This window comes from Bombina bombina, chromosome 2, assembly GCF_027579735.1.
Source record: "Bombina bombina isolate aBomBom1 chromosome 2, aBomBom1.pri, whole genome shotgun sequence".
In the NCBI taxonomy this organism is placed as follows: Eukaryota; Metazoa; Chordata; class Amphibia; order Anura; family Bombinatoridae; genus Bombina; species Bombina bombina.
Window position 1 is genome coordinate 702267307 of NC_069500.1, and position 22642 is coordinate 702289948.

The window sequence follows — 22642 nt, forward strand, 5'->3', positions numbered from 1 at the left end:
TTTTTCTTCTTAACCTTTGGTCGAATGACTGGGGGTGGAGCTAGAGGGGGAGCTATATGGACAGCTCTGCTGTGTGCTCTCTTTGCCACTTCCTGTAGGGAAGGAGAATATCCCACAAGTAAAGGATGAATCCGTGGACTGGATACACCACAAGAGAAAGTAATTTATCAGGCAAGCATAAATTCTGTTTTTTTCTTTAATTTTAGACTTTATTTTTTGAAATTTTAGATTTATTTATTTTAATTTAATATTAGTTGTTTTTTTAAGTAATGTTAGTTTTTTATTTTAATTTTAACTTAGTATTTTTTTATTTTATCTAATTGGGGTTAATTTAGGGGGTGTCAGGTTTGGGGGCTTAGTGAATAAATTAATTATTTGCATTGTGGGGGATGGTTAATAGGTTAATTAGGTTTAATGCATTGTGGGGGAATGACGGATTAGGGGTTAATAGTATAATTAGTTATATTGCGTTGTGGGGATGGCGGTTTAGGAGTTAATACATTTATTAGGTAGATTGCGATGTGGGTGAATGACGGATTAGGGGTTAATAATTTATTAAAATATATTGCGTTGTGGAGGGATGGCGGTTTAGGGGTTAATCATTTTTATTATTAGTTGCGATGTGGGGGGATGGCAGATTAGGAGTTAATAGTTTATATAGGTATATTGCGATGTGGGGTGATAGTGGGTATAGGGGTTTTTACTTGTCGGGTATAATTTTTGGAAGGCAGTTTAGATTTTTATGGGCGATGTAGGATTTTTTTGTGTTTTTATTATGCGCAGGCAGTTTCTAAACTGCCGTAAGTCACTGGCGACTCCAGAAATGTGTATTTCCGCACATTTCTGGACATCGCCATTTTATCCGACTTACGGCAGTTTATGAACTGCCGGCACAGTTATTGTGATTCCCTGATGTGTGAGGTAAATTTACGGGCGATGTGTGTTTTAGCAGTTGCGCTGAAGCCTGTGCCGCATATGTAAATTCGCCCCTACTTTACAATGAGTTCAGAGTTTTTTAATTAAATTCAATTGCAGCTGCTGATTCGTTTTGTGTATTCTTCCTCTAGCAAGGTAAATATATTGAACTAAATGACCTGTATATAATTTTACTACATAAAGTTTATTTATACATTTTTTTAAAAATGTATATGCTTAACTAATGTAATCTAAAGATTTGAAGCTAAGATACTGTATATTTAAATAAACCAAGGCTTTATTATAAGGTATTAAATAAGACACAACAGACTATAAGTTGAATAGACAATGGGTTATAAAATAATCAGCAGTGCCCTGCTGATGAACAGTTACATATAGCACAAGAGGTTCGTGTGACTAGCACTGCTGATTGGATCAGCGACAGTTTCCACTCGGGACCAGCAATGCTCTGCAAGCCTCGCACAGTACTTCTACCTTTGTGTTGGTTAAACAAAAAGAGATGTAGGGTTCTTAAAATTGCATGCCCTAACAAATTAGACAATTTACTTTGTTTAAAAAGAACCCCAGTAATAGATTCTTATCTTGCTGCTAGTCCAAAAGAACTATCCAATTCATCCTAAATTGCCAAATTATAATTCAACCAAGCCCCTTAACACCATAGATATACCTTACTTAATCTATTTAGAAGGTTGCAGAAGTGCAGTAAACCATATAAAGCTATTTGAAAAAAAGGGTTGCAGAAGTTTTTAAGCTGATGAGGTAGAAAGAAAACCTTGTTTTATTGTTACATACAGTTCTTCATTAAAGGGATGCTAAACCCACATTTTTTCTTTTATTATTCGGATAGAGCATGCAATTTTAAACAACTTTCTAATTTCTTTTTAAAGACACGATGAGTCCACGGATCATCTTCATTACTTAAGGGATATTCACCTCCTGTTCACCAGGAGGAGGCAAAGAGCACCACAGCAGAGTTGTTAAATAGCTCCCCCCTTCCCTCCCACCCCAGTCATTCTCTTTGCCTACGTTAGTGCTGGGAAGAGGTAAAGTTAGGTGTTAGAAAAGATTCTTCAATCAAGAGTTTATTATTTTTAAAGTAGTGCAACATTGTGCTGCTTTGTTCTAGGGTGTAGCCATAGTCCATATCAGTCTCTTCTTCAGTAGAGCTCTTGGTAGCTTTAGAGCAATGGGAACTGGTGGGACATAATTCTCACTGCGTCTCCCATACATTTATGCTGCCCTTATCCTGATGGCCTAAGCAAGCTTAACTCAGGCTTTATCATTTTCCACAGGGCTATGGGAGGGAGAGGACCTCTTAAACCTGTTGGACTGTCCTGCTGTCGGACAGAAAACTGCCTTTACATTGCGGTCTATGGGAACTGTGTGTTCTCATATGCCTCTAGTTATCAACGTGTCTACTTTACCTGCCTTCGCCGGCCCAATACGCCGCCTAAGCTCGCCTACCATCGCAGCCGGGGACCTGAAAAATCTCACCAAAGTTCTCAACAAATCTGTCAAAAAGCCACGCACCAAGTACGGGGTGATGAGCAGCGGACTGTGATAGTTATCACTCATCCGATCTCGCTGCTCTTCAGCTTCTTGACAGCTTTATTGCTAGCCTGTCACTAAGCACCCACACTAACTATACTGTTCTACCCCCTATACCGGCGCCCCCGGAGCTCCCTGCAACTAAATAAAGTTATTAACCCCTAAACCGCCGCTCCTAGACCCCGCCGCAACTCTTAGAAATGTATTAATCCCTAAACCGCCGCTCCCGGACACCGCCGCCACCTACATTATACCTAGTAACCCCTATCCTGCCCCCCCCTATACCGCCGTCACCTATAATAAAGTTATTAACCCCTATCCTGCCGATCCCGGACCCCGCCGCAACTAAATAAATTGTTTAACCCCTAAACCACCTCTCCGGACCCCGCCGCCACCTATATTAAACTTATTAACCCCTAATCTGCCCCCCCTACACCGTTGCCACCTATAATAAATTTATTAACCCCTATCCTGCCCCCCACCACCACCGCTGCCAATTAATAACCCCTAAACCTAAGTCTAACACTAACCCTAACACCTCCCTAACTTAAATATTAATTAAATAAATCTAAATAATATTTCTCTTATTAACAAAATTAATCCTATTTAAAACTAAATACTTACCTTTAAAATAAACCCTAATATAGCTACAATATAAATAATAATTATATTGTAGCTATCTTAGGATTTATTTTTATTTTACAGGCAACTTTCAATTTATTTTAACTAGGTACAATAGCTATTAAATAGTTATTAACTATTTAATAGCTACCTAGTTAAAATAAAGAGAAATTTACCTGTAAAATAAAAACTAACCTAAGTTACAATTACACCTAACACTACACTATACTTTAATAAATTATTCCTATTTAAAACTAAATGCTTACCTGGAATTCCAGCGTATTTGAGGTTGACGGCTTGATAAATAGAGGCCATAGACTGCAATGTAAATATATATGTACAGTATATGATCATATACATATATATTAAAAAATTCTGCCTATTGCTGCTCTACTTACCCCCTTCGCTGTGCAAGGTTCTGATGCCATCTGTGACAGCATTAGAAGGCGACTCCCATAGGAGCCCATGGAAGCCTTTGCAAGTGAAATTTAGCACTCCACTTGTAATCTGGCCCTAAATGCATTTTAGAAGTATTTCCCACCTCCCTCTAGTCATGGGTGCCGCCATTTTAAAATCTAGTTTAATTTAATTCTATTGCTGACATGTTGGCACCTGCATCTCTCCATCAGACAACTGCTGTGCAACTTAGATTCCAAAATAGCTGCATCCATAATTTGAACGCGATGGATGAAATGTTATTAATGTGTAATATCCCTTTAAGGGTTCTAAAATTGATTAGGAAAGGGATTGCTTATCATCCCAATGTTAAAGTGACATGGCACTGTGTTTTTTCCCCTCCTCTTTAATGTGTTTACAATTTTTCATTTTACCTGCTGGAGTGTGTTACATTGTCTTCAAATAGCTCCTTCATCTTTATTTTATCATTTGAATTATCTGCTTTTGCCCATTGAAAGTGCAACCTATACTGAAAAATTCAGTACAGCAGTAGTGGTTATAGAAAAGCTATGCCAACAAGTATTGGTCTTTGTGTCTAAAATAGTGGTCTTTGAGTACACTGTGAGAGATAAGATAATGGATTTGGGTATTTTTAATTTAGGATATTTAAAGCGATAGGAAAGTCAAAATTAAACTTTTATGATTCAGATAGAGCATGACATTTTAATACACTTTTAAATTCACTTCTATTTTCAAATGTGCTTTGTTCTCTTTGTATCCCTTGTTGAAAAAGAAAACTCACATATCTTACACTAGTGGGAGCTGCTGCTAATTGGTGCCTGCACACATTTGTCTTCTGTGATTGGCTTACTAGATGACTTCATCTAGCTATCAGTAGTGCAATGCAAAGGATAAAAAGAATGAAGCAAATTTGATAATAGAAGTAAATTGGAAAGTTGTTTAAAATTGTATGTTCTATCCAAATCATGAAATACATGTTTGGGGTTTCCTGTCCCTTTAAAGAAACATGAACACATTGAGACAGTAATATAAAAGGTTAGGTTTAACAAATGCTGGGCAGAGAAGGGTGTGTCCAAACCTGTCCGCCCAGCATCACCGATATCGGGCAGTAATGCTGCTCGCATTTATCATTGCATAAGCTGCTGCTAATGCAAAGGTACCCAATGTCCACGTGTGAGCAGGCTCTGTCAATCACCCCAGGCGGACAAGTACAGGGTGATAGCAAGCCATCAGCTGAGAGTTGGTGTGTAGGTTAAGAACATTTAGCAACAGGTTCTCTAACTTTTCTATAATACAAAAAGTTAGGAAATTTGTGCTGTGATGTTAGAAACGTTACACTTTCAGCCTCACTGGTTTACCCCCTTAAAAACAGTTGTCTATATTAAATTACAAGACTGTAAAATGCCTTGACTGAAATAAACCTAAAGGAGCAATTTCTCATAGATTATATACTCTGCTGCTGGTATAACAAGAAACTGGAAACACATTAAAGGGACAGTTTAGTCAAAATTAAACTTTCGTGATTCAGATATAGCATGCAATTTTAAGCAACTTTCTAATTTACTCCTATTATCAAATTTTCTTTGTTCTCTTGCTATCTTTATTTGAATGTAAGCATAGGAGCTGGCACATTTTTGGTTCAGCACCTGGGTAGCGCTTGCTGATTGGTAGCTACATTTAGACACCAATCAGCAAGTGCTACACAGGTGCTGAACCAAAAATGTGCCAGCTCCTATGCTTACAATCTTGCTTTTCAAATAAAGATAGCAAGAGAACAAGAACAGATTGGTAATAGGAGTAAATTAGAAAGTTGCTTAAAATGGAATGTTCTATCTGAATCATTCAACTTTCTTTTGACTAGACTAATCCTTTAAAGGGAAAAACAATTTTACAGTATACTGTCCCTTTAAGGAAGATAGCATTACCAAACCACCGGTTCTTGAGAACCTGGAAAATTTTAGGAACAGGTTTGCAAGAACTGGTGAGAATTGGCTGAATCCCACCACTGATTAAGAAGCAGTGGTCAGATGACGGCGCTCCAAAACTGCATTTGCAGATTAATACATGGGGGCCGATTTATCATGTGTCTGGCTGACATGATCCGCTGTAGCGATCATGTCCGCCAGACATCGATAAATGCCGACAGCATACGCTGTCAGCATTTATCATTGCACAAGCATTCCTTGTGAAATGCTTGTGCAATGCCGCCCCCTGCAGATTTGCGGCCAATCGGCCGCTAGCAGGGGATGTCAATCAACCAGATCGTATGCGATCAGGCAGATTGCTTTCCGCTGCCTCAGAGGTGGCGGTTGAGTTAAGGAGCAGTGGTCTTAAGACTGCTGCTTCTTGACTTATGTTTCCGGTGAGCTTGAAGGCTCACACGGAAACAGGTGCATATAGCAGCATTCGGGCCGTGATAAATCAGCCCCATAGAGTCCATAAAAAAAGCTTTGCAATATACTTTCATTATTATTTAGCAAATTTTCATTTAATTCTTGTGTGAAAATCAGGTTTTTTTCAATTCTGAGAAACGGAAGTGCACACTGCAGACTTCACAAGTTTAACTCAGTCAGATATTCGTCCTTTACGGGGCTCAGTAGATGATGTAAGATAAGATATTGCAAAACATTTTAACTTTTGCAGACAAAATCTCAGGGGCAAGGCTTGTGTACTCCAATAATAAGTCCAGATTGATTCCTCCAAATAAGGCAGGTGGTGGGGGAGATTGACCACTGAAAAACAGCTGCAAAAAAACTAAGTATTAATGCATTCTGAGAATGCCATGTTTGGTTAGTATGTTTATTTATTGCAAGACATTACAATAAATTGTAATTATTGTAATTACAAGGTGTTTATGTCCATTTAACTACCACATACAGTATTTGTGATATTTGTAAAAACATATTTTGCACATAATACCAACATTTTTGTATGTATTACTGTGGTTACAAAAAAGACACATTTCTACACAGAACATTACCAGAAATATTCTTGAGATCAAACTCATAAACTGACCACAAGTATTTATCCTGGGAAGTGATTCATGCTTGAAAAAAACAGCACGCCTCCTTTAGTGCTTTGGGAACATGATTTTTATTTGCTTCTTAATTCCTTTAAACATATAAAGCAAAACATATTACATCTGGCAAAGTCTGCAATGTGCTTGTACTAGTAATGCTACAGCTGAACCCTGGACAAGTACTGCGTCCCCATGCTAAGGTACTTGACCAGTATTCTTGTTAGGGACAATTTTTCTATTAAAAACCCCCAATTCCAATGCACATTTCCTTTGGTTATTGCTGCTAGGTAAGGACAAATGTCAGTCGAGAGAAGTATAGTTTAGTCATAGATATCATTTTGTGTTTAGAACATATCAAACCTTTGTTAAAATGAAAACTAAATAGATTGGCCATAGGGCATAAGGGTGCAAATGCCTAGTGGTCCGGGTTCTTATGTGGGCCTTGCTGCTATATAGAAGCCCCACCCTCTCTTAATATGGGTAACAATCTGCCTATTTTGTAAAGCATATAATACATTTTCAGTCTGGCTGTTTAGCATAGGTGCTGCTGGAAAAGAGATCTGTTCTATTATGGCTACCTGACAGAGGTCTAACTTTTGTGGGCATTAAATGCACCTTTAAATACCTGGTCTTATTATTGCCAGCAGCTTTAGTTCTTATTTTATGTTGTATAATTTTTTTTTTCCAAAAAGGTGGCAGCCATTGGTGATTACACCAAAATGTGAATTCCTAACATATTAGTCACAGTCTTTTGAACTTTTCTCTCTCTGAGATCAGAGAGTAGATTGTTTCATTGGTTTGTGTCATTATTATTTTTATGGAGTCGAGATCAAAACAGATGTCTTTAATTTATATATTGTTTGTTTATGGGATAGTATGGCAAAAACTAATGTCAATATTGAAATAATTTCCCAGTATATGTGGTCTGTTTACATTTATAGTCTCCTACTTTCCTGTCGTTTAGAGTGTGGATATTTTTTCAGTATTGAGACATCTAAATCTTTGATACTGTTTCCTGTTCTATAAGTTACATCCAGTGTTAGAGAGCAATATAAAGGGAGAAAAAAAACAAAGGAAATGGGATCTTAACGTTGCATTGTTTGTGTGTATGTATTAAGCTTCTCATTTTTGTGCTGTTGAGACATCTTCCTACCCATAAACATAGCTATTGGATTTGTCTTTGCCAATCAGTGAGCAGCAAGGATTACTTGTGCACAAGTATCAATTTCCTACTCTTTTGAATATCATTTTAACCAGCTTTAAGTTAACCTGTTATATGCAAAAAATATTTAAACATGTTAATGTGCTGCTGCTTTGTATGTGTGATAGATGTTTATTGATTGTAATCTTCACTGAAGAACAGGAACATAATGATTAAGCCAGTAGACAATCAAATGATTAATTTTGAAAATGAATTACTAGGCTATGTTGCATATCATCAAAATATTTTCCTGTATTGCGGCAGGGATGGCCAACTTGTGGCGGAGGCCTACGTGTGGCCCTCTGCACTAGATTTGCTGTACCTGGGGAAAAACAGAAGTAACAATGTGCTCCATAGTTTTAGTTCCCCCAGGAAAATAGTGAAACTACAAATGTTGGCTTTGGGGTAACCACAATTCAAAAAAACAGATTACAGTCTCATGAGAAGGTGTTCCATGAAGCAACATCATGAGGTTACCAAGGCTCTCAATATATTGTTGCTGTGTTGTACAGAGGAGGAGTCAATATACAACATCACATTCTAACTAGACGTAGTGTATGGAAGTTAACACTAAAACCCACACACAAAGTATCATTGGGGTTTGCCCAGCAACATTTTGATGATAGGGCCCTTAGTAATTTACACTAGCACTGTTGTATAGGGAAGATCCTTTGCACTTATACTACTGAAAGAGACTTCTGAAAGTAATGGCACTGTAACAACATCCATATGTTATTTAAAAGTAGCTTTAATAGACTTCAGGGAATTAATAGCGTTTTTTGTCCTATGTATAAAATATCAGAAGATAAGTAAAAAAAAATCTTATCGGTCAGCATAAGGGGAAGTTTTGAATTAAGTCTGACCTTTTCACCTCTTTATGTGATGATTTTGAATGTTTGTTAAAGGGCTCAAGAGGTTTTGACTTCTTTTGTGTTTTTATGTAAAAATAACCTTAGAGCAATCTGAATTAATTTCACAAGGGTACAGTACTTCCTGTCTGTGGTTGTTCTGCTATTACATGTTAGCTGACTTCACTGTTTTATCTGATTCCAACATTCTCTTAGTCTTAAAGTATATTTTTAAAATAATTTATTAAATAGAGTATATATATATATATATATATACACACACATATATACACACACGCACATAACTTTTTAGATAATTCATTAAATAGAGAATTTAACCCCATTCAACAAAAGAGCATTTGTGAAGTCAGGCACTTATGTTGCACAAGAAGGTCTGGCTCTCAATCAACGTTCCAATTCTTCCCTAAGGTCAGGTTGAGGTCCGGGCTCTGTGCAGGCCACTTGAATTCCTCCACACCAAACGCGTCAAACCATGTCTTCATGTACCTCACTTTGTGCACAGGAGCACAGTCATGCTAGAAAAGAAACTGTTGCTATAAAGTTGGAAGCAACCTGTTATCTAAAATGTATTTGTATCCTGTAGCAATAAGATGACCCTTCACTTTAACTAAGGGTTCTAGCCAAGATCATTATTTCTCCTTAACCAAACTTTACAGTAGGCACTATGCATTCTGGTAGGTAGAGTTTTCATTGTATCCCTTATAACCATATTTTTCAATCAGACTGCCAGAAAGTGAAGCTTAATTCATCACTTCAGAGAACATGTTTTCACTACACCAGAGTCTAGTGGCAGTGTGTTTTACACCACTCTAGCCAAAGCTTGGCATTGCATATGTTGATGCGAGGCCTACAGCTCCTCAGGAATGGAATCCCATGTCATGAAGCTCCTTGTGCTGATATTACTTCACAAAGCATTTTGGAACTCTACCACTTCAAGGCTAGGCTGTTGTTGCTCCTAGTAGTAGGGCAGACATTTCACAAACAATGCCACATTTAAAGTCGCTGAGCTCTTCTGTACAACCCATTGTACAGCCAGTGCTTTTTAATGGACATTTCATGGCCATGTGCTGGATTCTATGCACCAGCAATGGGTGAGGCTGAAACTATTGAACTAAATAATTAGACGGGGTGTCCACATACTTTTGCCATATATATAGTGTATGTATGGATGTGATTTTATATATATATTTATATATTTAACATAGTGTCATTTTATTTGTTATGTGACATTTCAGATATATATCTATATACCCCTTCTAAGCAGTTAAACATATAGACAGAATCCTACACCTTGCACACTCAGAAAAGCATAATGTCACACTAACTACATTTAAAAATATACCCTTTGTTGGCTGATATAATTTTGAACAACCCTTATAATAAATAAGCCATGGGTGGATAATTCTATTTTTGCATATTCAAGAGGCACCCATTAGCTTCTTTTTTTTTTGAAAGCCAGAAAAAGGTATGTACATATAGATAAAATGCAGAATTAAAAAAATAGCCAGAACTAAACGTCTCAGGGGAGCAATGGCTCCTTGTGAAGCCCTGAAATAAGTGTCATTAAAAACCCAACCAATAGGAAAGCAGTTTTACAACAGATGCACAGAGAGCTATACATTGCATTTATTAAATAGAATACACAATGATAAATTTATTAAGCAGCGTTTTTTTTGCATGCATTAACTGCATTGTGTTTTTCCTTATATTTATACCTTTTAGGTGTTGTAAACGATGGTGAAAAGTACAAAGCTTCAATGCTGTAAGTTATCATGTTTTGCTTAATATATTTAGTAATTTCACTTGTTATTTATTTGAAATTTGTTAAGCAGTTGTGTCACACATCTGACTCTATATGAAATAGCTTCATGAGAGAAATGCAAATTTATTGCAGACCTCCTTACCTTTATAATGATCACTAGCTGTTGAAATTCTGTGTAGAAACCGCTATGTTTCTTTACCTTATTTATTAAAATATGATTGGGGGGGGGGGGAGGAGAAAATTTTCTACAAATAACAATTATGCAGAACAATGGACAAATGATAATTCTGAATACAAATAATAGAATTGTATCTAATGTATAATTCTCATAACACTGGTACCTATGTCACAACAATTAATATTTAGTGATCCACAGATATCCACTATATAATGCCACTATATAGTTGTGGTGTAAATATGATCAGGTTGCAAAAATAGAGCCACTGCTAGAAATTTGCTGTTGGTAGATTTTCTAGGCAATCCTTTTATTAGCGACTTCACAATATAATTATGCTGGGGCTATGGAGCACAATCCTTTTTAAATGAATGGTCTAGTCAAAAAGTAAACTTTCATGATTCAGATAGAGCATGCAATTTTAAGCAATTTTCTAATTTACTCCTATTATTAAATTTTCGTCCTTCTCTTGGTATCTTTATTTGAAAAAGCAGCAATTTTTGGTTCAGTAGTGTCTAAATGTTGCCACCAATCAGCAAGCACTACCCAGGTGCTGAACCAAAAATGGGCCAGTTCCTAAGCTTACATTCTTGCTTTTTCAAATAAAGACACCAAAAAGAGTAAATTAGAAAGTTGCTTAAAATTGCCTGCTCTATCTGAATCATGAAAGTTTAATTTTGTCTAGACTATTCCTTTAATATTAAAACTATCCTATTAAGATAATCTGAAGAGGAGATAATGCAACTGCAATAATTTCAATAGTATTTACACGACTAAAATACTCCCTCTCACCTAGGACTAGGTATGTAACACTTTTGATAAAATTCATTAAAAGGTAATCAAATATTGTTTTAAGTCAAGGTTAATATTACCTTCACCCACAGTAATATTTACCTAAAAAAACTGTGTAATAGAGTTTCTGATATCCTCTATTTAAACTTTAAAGAGTATGCACTCTGTGCACTGTTAACAAAGGAAATAGTTTTTGCTTATCTCAGTTAACATTTTCACATGTGACAATATGAATTCCTGATAATTTTATCACGCAGACCCCAGTAAAAATTTGAAAGGATGTTTATCTGACTGTGCAAATGACATTTCCTAAAACAAAATTGTTTTATAACAGTTTGGAGTTGTAGTTTAAATGCTGAATAATTTCCCCTTCTTAAAGAAACAATTGCCAAAGCCAACATAAACATTTCTTTTAACTGCAACATTTTTAAAGGGGCATGAAAATCAAAATTAAACTTTCATGATTCAGAAAAAAATTACAAATATTTCCGGATTACTTCTATTTATAATGTTTGTAACAATGTTATACATGTAGTGCTCAAAGACATGGACACTCTCTGGAGCCTACCTAAGTATTCAGTCATGGAAAACAGCTACATTTCTACAAAGGATACCAAGATAAACAGTTACATTTGATAATAATTACATTGGATTTCAATAAATAAATTAATACATATATATATATATGCTCTATCTAAATCATAAAAGTTTATTTTGGATGCCCAATCTTACTTTACAGAATACTTCTATTAATAAACACTAATATCTAGTTCTGTTTCCTAATATCTTTGAATAAGCTATATGACATATTTTAGATCTTTTACAGAACATACGTTAACAACATACAGAAACTGACAAACATGGCACAATTCTCTTAATAAAGATTTTCTTTTTGTCATTCGTGTCAGTTGTTCTCATCTCTATGTATACTGTTTATTTCCATATTTAAAGAAAATTGTACTAATATCAGTCTCCAAGTTCTCTATTATTTTTATTTTTCTATTTTCCAACAAAACAATGTTATAAACATTCCTAGCCTAACTAAACTAAACCAGCCTGTTCTCCAAAGTCTTTACTCACATTATATAAAACAACATACATTATGTGAAACACCATTTTCTCTCAGTTGCTCTTCCAGGATATAGGGAGCTGTTGCAAAAGGTAAGTAAGCAAAAGGTAAGTAAGCAAAATATTGTCTTTGTGGTATCTGATTTTTTTTTTTTATCTGGTCAAAGGTCATGATGCATTTATTAACATTATCCAGCAGTTGTCCTGCCAACATGAGGCCATGTGATTCCCACTGTTTTTATGGACCTCCTGTTAAACCGGGAATAAATTCCATATTACCCCTAATCGGTTTTAGCTTGGTACCTGATCCCTTATAACCCCATTCTTTTGACATTTTTTTCAAAGCCAAGATTGGACCCTTAAAAATTAAATTGTGTTATATTAAGGAAAGGAAGATATTTCAATGCTATAGGTGAAGTAATTCCCTCCTCTAGTTCTTGGTGTGTAAAGTTACCCTGTCCAGTCAACCAGTCTAAAGTTATCTTAGAGAGTGCTGCTCAATTATACCATCTTGTATTTGGTAGCTCAAGCCCTCCTTGGTGTGTAGGGTTGAACAACTTGTGTAGACCTTTTCTTTTCTTTTTATTCTGCCACAGAAATCCAGAGTATGCCGAGTACAGTGCATTGGCATTTTTTGACTAGGCATTAAAGGAAGTGCCTGTAATATATACAAAAGTCGGGGAAAGATGATCATTTTAATTATGCTCACCCTCCCCATTAGTGATAATGGAAGGTGCATCCATTTTTATAAGAGTTTCTTCAGTTTTCCTAACTATAGGGGTAACCACATGTGGGTGGGTACCACAAGGAAGGATTTGCTGCTTTTTGTATGCCTAGGTATCTAAATGAACGGGTTACTATTTGAAACGGTGATTCCAAAACTAATTCTGTGCTTTTTCAGCGGAGCCAAAGGAGTTAAGATTTCTCTACGTTTATTCTGAACCCGGAAAAAATACCAAAGTCATCCGCATATAGCGAGATCTTTACTTTCGTGGAGTGTACAGGGATGCCCTCCAATAGCTTCCTCAGATGGATAGCTAATGGCTCTATAGCCAGGTCAAATAATAAGGGCGACAGTGGGCATCCTTGCTGGGTGCCTCTTGCTAGTTGGAACGGTGATGAAAGTTGCACATTTACTATCAGTGAGGCCTTTGGATTATTATATCATTTTTGTAGCAAGAGCAGGAAATTTCAAACCAAATCTTCTAAGGGTGTCAAACAGATAGGGCCACTCAACTCTATCAAACGCCTTCTCTGCATCTAGTGACAGATGACAGGTGTCCGACAGTTCCTCCCCCCTTCCCTCTCTACATTCAGTCCAGTAGTGATTAACAGTTGCCAATACTTTCCTAATGTTGGTAGTTAATGATTTATTTGTAATAAACCCTGTTTGATCAGGATGTATCACATGAGGGAGTATAATTGCTAATCTATTTGCCATCACCGTAGTCAATAATTTATAATCACTGTTTCACAGCGATATTGGCCTGTATGAAACTGGTAGTTCCTAATTTCTCTCTGGTTTGGGTATCATACAAATGTGTGTGTCTGTAAATAAGGAACTAGGGGTATTTTCTGTGCCCATATATTGGTTATATAGATCCCTAAGTACTGGTGAGACCTCCTCCAGCAGCAGTTTATAATATTCTATAGGAAGTCCATCTGGGCCAGATGATTTTCCTCCTGGAGAATTCTTATTGGCTTGTCTTACTTCCTCTAATGCTATTGGTGCATTCATTTGATCTGCCTGTTCTCTCATAATACATGGCATATTTATATTATTCCAGAATTGATTCTGAGCAGTTATATTTATGTCTTGCTCCTGATATAACGTTTGGTAATAATCTCTTAGGATATTTGAAATTTCAGGTGTGGTCAGAGGTCTATTACCATTTATGTGCAGAGCTTGGATATATATTTTATCAAATATGTTCTCACTACGTTAGATAGTAGTTTACCTGACTTATTTCCCATCCTATAAAATATCCCTTGTTTATGTGTATTATATGTTTCTTCTAGTGATTGGAGATAGGTGTCTCGCTCTTTTTTTTTTTTCATAATATGCTGAACTCGTCTCATTTGTGGGATTGTTTAAATAGTCACAGTAAGTGATAGTTACCTGGTTGGTTAAACTAGTCAGTGTTTGTTTTTTCTTTTTACAGTGATTTGCTGTGTATGATGTAATTTCGCCTCTCATGACTGCTTTAGAAGCATGCCAAAACAGATCCCCCCTCAAACGATCCCCTTCATTATGTGTGGCATAATCATTCCATGCAGTCTGCAAGTGATTTTTTAAAATCTTGGCTATGTGACAGGAACTTTGGGAATCTCCATTGTTTTTTTATTATGCTGATCCAGAGCTTTCCCCATGGTCAGCCATATGGGTGCATGGTCAGAGATAACCACTGTGGAGATGCCTACATCTATTAAGTTTGCATTAACTATCGGAGAAGTTAGGAAATAGTCTATCCTCAACATCGTATGAAAAGTTTTAGACAGGCAGGTGTAATCCCTATTTTCTGGATTTCTAATTCTCCAACTGTCTATCAGATTCAAAGTGTGCTTGAAATTGGAAATAGTTGTTTGATCTGTGCGTCCATTTTTGCATCTTTTCTTTGTCCCCCTCTCAGACATAGTAGGGTCCTTAAAACAATCTAAAGGTGTCTCCTGCGCTATGTTAAAGTGCCCCCCACTTATGATCGGTGAGTCTGCAACTGCTATTATCGTGTCTTGCAAATGCTGCCATTTTTTTTTTACAGTTATTTGGCCCATACACATTACACAGGTGGTATCTATTACCCAAAAAAACTATTTCTGTCATAACATATCTTCCCTCATCATCTATTATTTCTTTGTTAAAAGTTACATCTAGACCTTTTCTAAATAACACCGCTACCACTCTTTTCATTCCGGTATCTGGTGTAAATATTACTTTCTCTACCATGATTAACCTCTGTAAGGTGTGTCTCCTGCAGGAGGGCAACATCTGCCTGCATTCCTTTTAAACGTGTTAATCTCATAGCTCTCTTCGTAGGAGACGTGATCCCTCCCACATTCCATGATACAATCTTTAGCTTACAGTTGGTACCCAATTAGGAATTTGTTAAGAAATATACAATTCAAGTTATACATCCTACCCTTTCCAGAACTATCAGGGTCACAAATATACAACACATCATGATGACATAAAACCACATGGACAGAGATGATGGTTACTCCATACATTACAACATGATGCCATCTCAAAAGTCCAGATTTTATTTTTCTGTCCATGCTATTCCGATTACCCTTTAACAATTCAGCTAATGATATTACAGGAGTATTGGTGTCACTTATTCGTTTTGAATTTTGTGTCTTCTGGAGAAACCATAGCCTCAAAACAAAAACAATTAACAAAAGAAAAACAAACTTTAGTATGAACTTTGAACTTACCATTTCGGAGCAGTGTCCCGGGTCAGTCTTAGTGCTCTGTTTGACCCTCAGATATGATTTTCTTTTTTTGAGCTTTTAACGTTCCTCCTCTTCTTCACTCCATGTTTGGAGTCGTTTCCTTGCTTCAACTTATGAGAAATCTTTAAATGTATTTAAGCCTGTTCAGACTTCTTGGTTCCTTCTCAGCCTCTCCTCTCTGCTCTGGAACATTTGTAGCTCTTTGGGGGATGCAAAGAATCTCGGCCCACTGGGCGTCTGCAACCGAAGTCATGCAGGGCTATAGTAGAGTAACTTTGCGTCTTCCATACAGTCTGTTACAATATGGGGCAAACTCCTTGCGCTTACGTGCGACTTCTGATAAAAAGTCTTGGAAAATAAGCAATTTTTTGTCTATGTGTTTCAAGTTTTTTATCTGACGATAAGATTGCAGAATTGATATTTTTGCTTGGTAGTTGAGCAGTTTGAAAATTATTTGTATAGGTCCGTTGCAGTCTGTATGTGATCTCTCTGCACCAATTCTGTGAACTCTCTCCACCACTATTGGCATGGCTCCTACGGGGATATCAAGCAGTTTCGGCAGCTGATGCTGTACAAAATCCATAAGATCTATTTTCAGGATTGATTCTGGAAATCCTACCAGCAGCAGATTGTTGCGGTGAGAGCAGTTCTCAAGATCTTCCACCCTATCTGTGAGATCCTTGACTTGTCTGTCCAATCTCTGTACTGTGGCTTGAGTATCATTAGACCTGTCCTCCATATCTGATATGCGTTGTTCTGCCTGCCCCAGGCGCTGAGAAAACTGCTTAACTTCTGATGCTAAGGCATCTACCCCAGTCTGCAGCTGGTCCATTTTGGGCAAAAATAAGGCTATCATCCGTGTCAGTATGGGGTGTGTGGCATCTGCAGGCACCTCTTTCATTAATGGAGAACGTAGACTAATCTGTGCTTCTATGGCCTGCTTTGTTTTTCCCCCCGCATTTTTAGATTTAGTGGTCATGGCTGTCCTGCAGCTCTTTGGTGAGCTTGCAAAGTAATGGTCCACTTTCATAAATAAGTACAATCAGTGTGATGATATCAGGGCCTAGGCTTTTTTTTAGGCTAATGCCAATTTACATAACAGCACAGTGGAATCAGCTTGTGCAGAGTTTGCTATAAAGGCACCTCCACAATGTATAATCCTGCAGGCTTCTATTCTCAGCAATCTCCCAGCCCCCTGGTTAGTGCAGCATGTGTTGTGTGCTAACGTTTGTCTTGGGCAGTTGCTTATCTTATGCCTCAACTATTTATTGCCATATACGACTTATTGCAGCAAACCAATGTTTCCAGAGACTCATGACCTAGACATTTTTGTCGCTTACTTAATCCCCCTGCACTCTTGCGCCACTTCTTACTGTTTTTGTGGAGATCCCTGTGGAACCCTTGCTGCATAGGTGTCAAGATGGCGGGCGCTCCTTTTTCGTGCCAGAAACAATTTGCCTGTTACACTTCGCGGCACTGAGGGAAATGTCCCTCACACAACCTTCTGTCACCTCCTCGGCTTCTGGCAGCTCCAGACTGCTATTTATTGTCAGTGACAATTTGTCACAGAGACTGGTTGTGGGGCTTTTAGAACCGGCTAGTGCTAGAATGTTTGCAGAGATCTTTTTATTTGCGGCTGGTCGCTACTCCCGCCCACCGGAAGTCGCTATATGGCAAATGTAAGTAAAAATTAAACTTTCATGATTCAGATAGAGCGTGTAATTTTAAGACACTTTTAAATTATTTTCTATTTTAAAATGTGCTTTGTTCTCTTTGTATACCCTGTTAAAAAAGAATACGCACATATCCTACACTAGTGGGAGCTAGCTGCTGAGTGGTGCCTGCACACATTTGTCTCTTGTGATTGGTTATCTAGCTGCCAGTTGTGCATTGCTGCTTGTTCAGCAAAGTATTACAAGAGAATGAAGAAAATTTAATAATAGAAGTAAATTGAAAAGTTGTTTAAAATGATATGTTTTTTGGGTTTCCTGTCCCTTTAAGTCTTCGGGAAGTGTATTGAGGTTAATCAATTTTTATGTATCAGAATCTTCTCAGTGGCACATTTCAATAATCTATCATCCTTTAACTAATCAAACGTCATTCCCTTTTTCAAGAATCTATTCACCCTCCTACTACCTATTCTGTTAACATTTCTGGATAAACTGGTGTACAACTAACTAACCCATTTGCCGGTGTTCTGGGAAAACGGCAACTTGTGAAAATGAGTGAACTACGTCACTTCCTGTGACGTAGCATCAGCTGTTTCGCAAAGTTTGACCATACTGCGCATGCGTGCCTGCATCATTACATACCTGGCCGCATACGTCACTGCTACAGTTTAGAGACCCGCGCGGCATTTGAAACTGTCAATATGCGCCCCGCTTTGCAGTACATTTATACCCATTTCCATTACAGTTATACAGTGACATTAAGAAATTAATTGTTCAAAACTGTTTGCTTGTTCATACAAGATTGTTTTACACAGAAGCGCCCTTTAAGTTGTTTAATAAAAAAAATTTTCTTAATTTTTTAATGTCACCGTAACGGTATAACTGGAATGGGAATATGTATAAACATATGCAAAGTGGGGGCGGTATTCACAGTTTCAAATGCCGCACATGCGTGGTAAAGAGGGTCCAGGAATTTCACGGATCTCGAAACTGTAGCAGTGACGTATGCGGCCAGGTATGTAATGATGCTGGCACGCATGCACAATATGGTCAAACTTTGTGAAACATCTGATCCCACGTCACAGGAAGTGACGTGGTTTGCTAATTTCACAAGTTCGCCATTTTCCCAGAACACTGGTCTCTAAATCTTTTTCTAAATCTTTATCGTATATATATATATATATATATATATATATATATATATAGGATATATATATATAGAGAGTATGTGTGTGTGTATATACTGCATATATATATTTATATATTTATAAAAATACATATAAAACTCAAACAGATACTGACAAATATATTTTTCTTTCATTTTTCCTACAGCTACCACTTTGAATGACCATATAATGTGATATCCAATGATGTTAAACCACAGACAGACATTGTGTTTCTATAATGCTGAGACAGATACCTATTGATGAAGCATGTTTTAACCATTTTTAACAAAACAACATAAACTGGAGACACCATAGAGCTCTACATTGCCTAGATTAGTGCTTTGCTTTTAAGAAAGTCACTGGGCATTTACAAGAGGTATCTGTTGTTTTATCAACAGGGAACTGTTCTGACATCTACCAACCAGGAAAAGACTCAACGGCTTTGCAAACTATTGGTTATAAAGTTGTCCAAAGCCTTTTTAAAATATTGGCACAACATAGTACTGTAGTGAAGCACAGCAGATTTCAGCAATGGAAATATTGACAGCTTATTAAAATAAAAATTCAGGCTTGTTTTTGTTTTCTTTTTGGTCATTTTACTTGAAAATGTATAGATGTTTCTAATCTATATTTATTGAATATAATTATAACCTTCGTTTTATACTGTTTTAAGTAATGTATTTTTCTGTTTTCTGCAAATAAACATTTTTTGTTTATTGTGTGTAATTTGTATTACTTAATTAGAAAGATATAGTGTGTTTTATTTGAAAAAAATATATGCAAGATTAAATTTGTCATTTGTAAAAAGTGGCAACTGCTCAGAGGACATCTTATTAAAGGGCCATTAAAGTGGAAAAATAAAATGCACTAATTTGTTAGAGCATATCATTTTATCACTAGTGACCTTGCAACATTGTATGTTACCCTTGCAAAGTGGATTATACACACTTAAAGTACCACTCAGGAGCCACAGATAACTGCTAGTCCTGAGCAAAATCTACTGGTGAACCAATCACAAGCTGTAGTAACGTAGCTGGGTCATGTGACCATTGCTGCTGATTTGGTCACTGTCCGTTTCATACTTGAAACTTGCAGTTTTCTGCAGCTCCCTAGCTATAATTTAGCTATGTTCATAACCTCTTTGCGGTTAGAGGGTCACTTGTGCTAAAATGTTATGTAATCATTATCTTAAAGGGATAGGAAACCCAAAAATGTTCCTTTGTGGTTCAGACAGACCATACCTTTTTAAAAATGTTTCCAAATGACCTCTATTATCAAATTTGCTTTGTTCCCATGATATTCTTTTTCAAAGAAGTACCTAGATAGGCATCTGAAGCACTACATGGCACGAAATAGTGCTGCCATTTAGTGCTCTTGCAAATGGATAACTAAGGGGGAAAGGGATTTGGGAGTACTTATAGATAACTTCTAAGGTTAGTAGGATACTAGCATGTATTACAAGAGGCATTGATGCAAGGGCGGAAAGCGTAATTCTGTCACTATATAAATCCCTGGTAAGATCTCACCTTGAGTATAGAGTGCAGTTCTGGGACCAATCTTAAAAAAATCCTTTGCAGACTTGCAAACTGGGTCTGTTTTCTCAAGAAAAAAGGCGCTTGAGAGATGACATGATTTTTTAATAATTTATATACTGTATATATATTTTCTAGCCCATATACAAAGTTAGCTGGAGGAAAGGAGATTTAATCTCCAGCAACATAAGTTTTTTCACTTTAAGAACAATCAAATTGTGAAACTCTTTACCTAAGGAGGTAGTAAATGCCAATACCTTAGATACATTTAAAAATGGTTTAGATACATTTATGGCTAGAAACAGAATTCAGGGATATGATTGCTTGTGTTAAATGGGTGACCTTTTTTAATGGGATTAATTTAAACTCAACTAGACCTTTTTTCGTAAATATATTAAGATTTGTATAGTTTGAACTCTGACTTCTGTCTTTTTTAAACCTCATCTACTATGTTATATGTCAGCAAAGCTGCTGACATACAGTGCTCCAGAATTGGGCCGGCTCCTAAGCTTACGTCCCTATTTTTTAACAAAAGATACCAAGAGAACAAAGAACAAAAAAGATAATAGAAATAAATTAGAAAGTTGTTTAAAATTGCATGCTCTGAATCATGAAAGAAAAAAAATTGGGGTTCATGTCCTTTTATGTTATGAGATACCAACTATATCACTCTTTTTAGTCAGTTACAATATAAATTGAATAATAACTTCATCTTATGAGTCTAATTCAGCCCAGTAGCGTTGATACCACAGGGCATAAGTAGTACAGGTAGCCCTCAGTTTACGCCGGGGTTAGGATCCAGAAGGAATGGTTGTAAATCGAAACCGTTGTAAATTGAAACCCAGTTTATAATGTAAGTCAATGGGAAGTGAGGGAGATAGGTTCCAGGCCCCTCTCTCCAAATTGTCATAAGTAACACCTAATACATTATTTTTAAGCTTTGAAATGACGACTTTAAATGCTAAACAACATTATAAACCTAATAAAATAATCACACAACACAGAATATATAATTAAACTAAGTTAAATGAACAAAAACATGTTCCAATCTGGACTGATTTATAGACAGGAAGATCTTGTTCCTTTGAAATCTGCTTGATAGCTCAGGTCTGGTTAAACTGATTAATTTCAGCTTGCTTGGCTTTGCTGCAACACAAGCGGACAGCTCCACCTACTGGCTATTTTAATAAATGCACTGCTTCTCAATGCTTTTCAATAGCAGTCACATGACTGAAAAAAGGTTGTTATTCTGAAACTGTGTAAATTGAACCGTTGTAAAACGAGGGCCACCTGTATATGCATACTGGTTCCATAAATGCAAATTCATCCTTGAGCTAAAGATGTTTAAAGGGACAGCCTACTCCAAAATTAATATTGTTGACAAATATAGATAACACCTTTACTGCGCATTCCCCAGCTTTGCAGAACCAACATTGTTATATTGATATACTTTATAATCATTAAACTTCTAAATATCTGCCTGTTTCTAAACCCCTGCAGGCCGCCTTAATCTCAGGGCATTTTTTTTTATATCTTTTCACAATAAGACACTGCTCGTTCATATGTGCCATATAGATAACATTGTGCTTACTTCCGTGGAGTTATTCATGAGTCAGCACGGATTAGCTAAAATGGAAATCTGTAAATAGCACTGAGATAAGGGAGCAATTTGCAGAAGCTTAGATACAAGGTAATCACATAGGTAAAAAGTGTATTAATTTAACAGTGCTGGTTGTGCAATACTGGGGAATGGGTGATAAAGGGAATATATATCTTTTAAATAACACAGCACACATATAGGGGCCCATTTATCAAGCTAGGCTCGCAAGGACGCAAAATGGCTTATTTTATTGCGTCATTCTTGTTGCGAAATCTTTTTTGTCGTGGAGTTGTGCCGATAGTGATGCAAGTCTCGTCATTTCCTGCGTCTTGGTTGACGTTAGTTCTTTTGGCGCAAAGTCGCGCTTGTTATGATGCGAGTTGCGTTATTTCCTGGTGTTAGCTTCGGCGGCAAAAAAATCTTCACTTATTTTTGCGTCATGCGTCATACTTGGCGACAATTTTTTTTTTTATATTACCCCTCTTCCTTTAATGCATCTTGTTCTCTTTATATTTCAGATAGCTATGATACTTACTTTTTTTGCATATTACTTTAGCATAAGCATTTTTTCCCATTCCTGAAACTGCTGTATGAGGAAATTGGATATTTTGTTTAAATGTTATTTTTTTTTCTTTTTATATTTTGCAAGATGTCTCAGTCTGATTCTGCCTCTGATGTTGCTGTAGAAACCATGCTGCCTGAACACAGTTCTATTATGTTTGATAAAGAGGGCTCTTTAAAAGCTAATAGGGCCCTAAAAAATCTGGTAATATTACTTTATTATTGTGACTAAATAGTGCCTCCTAAATGTGCATA

The 22642-nt window shown here is 36.7% G+C and overlaps 1 protein-coding gene across 1 annotated transcript in view; it reads left to right on the plus strand.

The window, feature by feature from the left end:
* Nucleotides 1–19410, plus strand: part of SUSD1 (sushi domain containing 1) — a 365105-nt gene extending 345695 nt beyond the window's left edge. Inside the window, 2 exon segments of the mRNA XM_053700012.1 lie at nucleotides 10334–10373; nucleotides 18861–19410. Coding sequence (XP_053555987.1) covers nucleotides 10334–10352 — 19 coding nt within the window. The 3' untranslated portion in view covers nucleotides 10353–10373; nucleotides 18861–19410.
* The last annotated feature ends 3232 nt before the right edge of the window (nucleotides 19411–22642 follow it).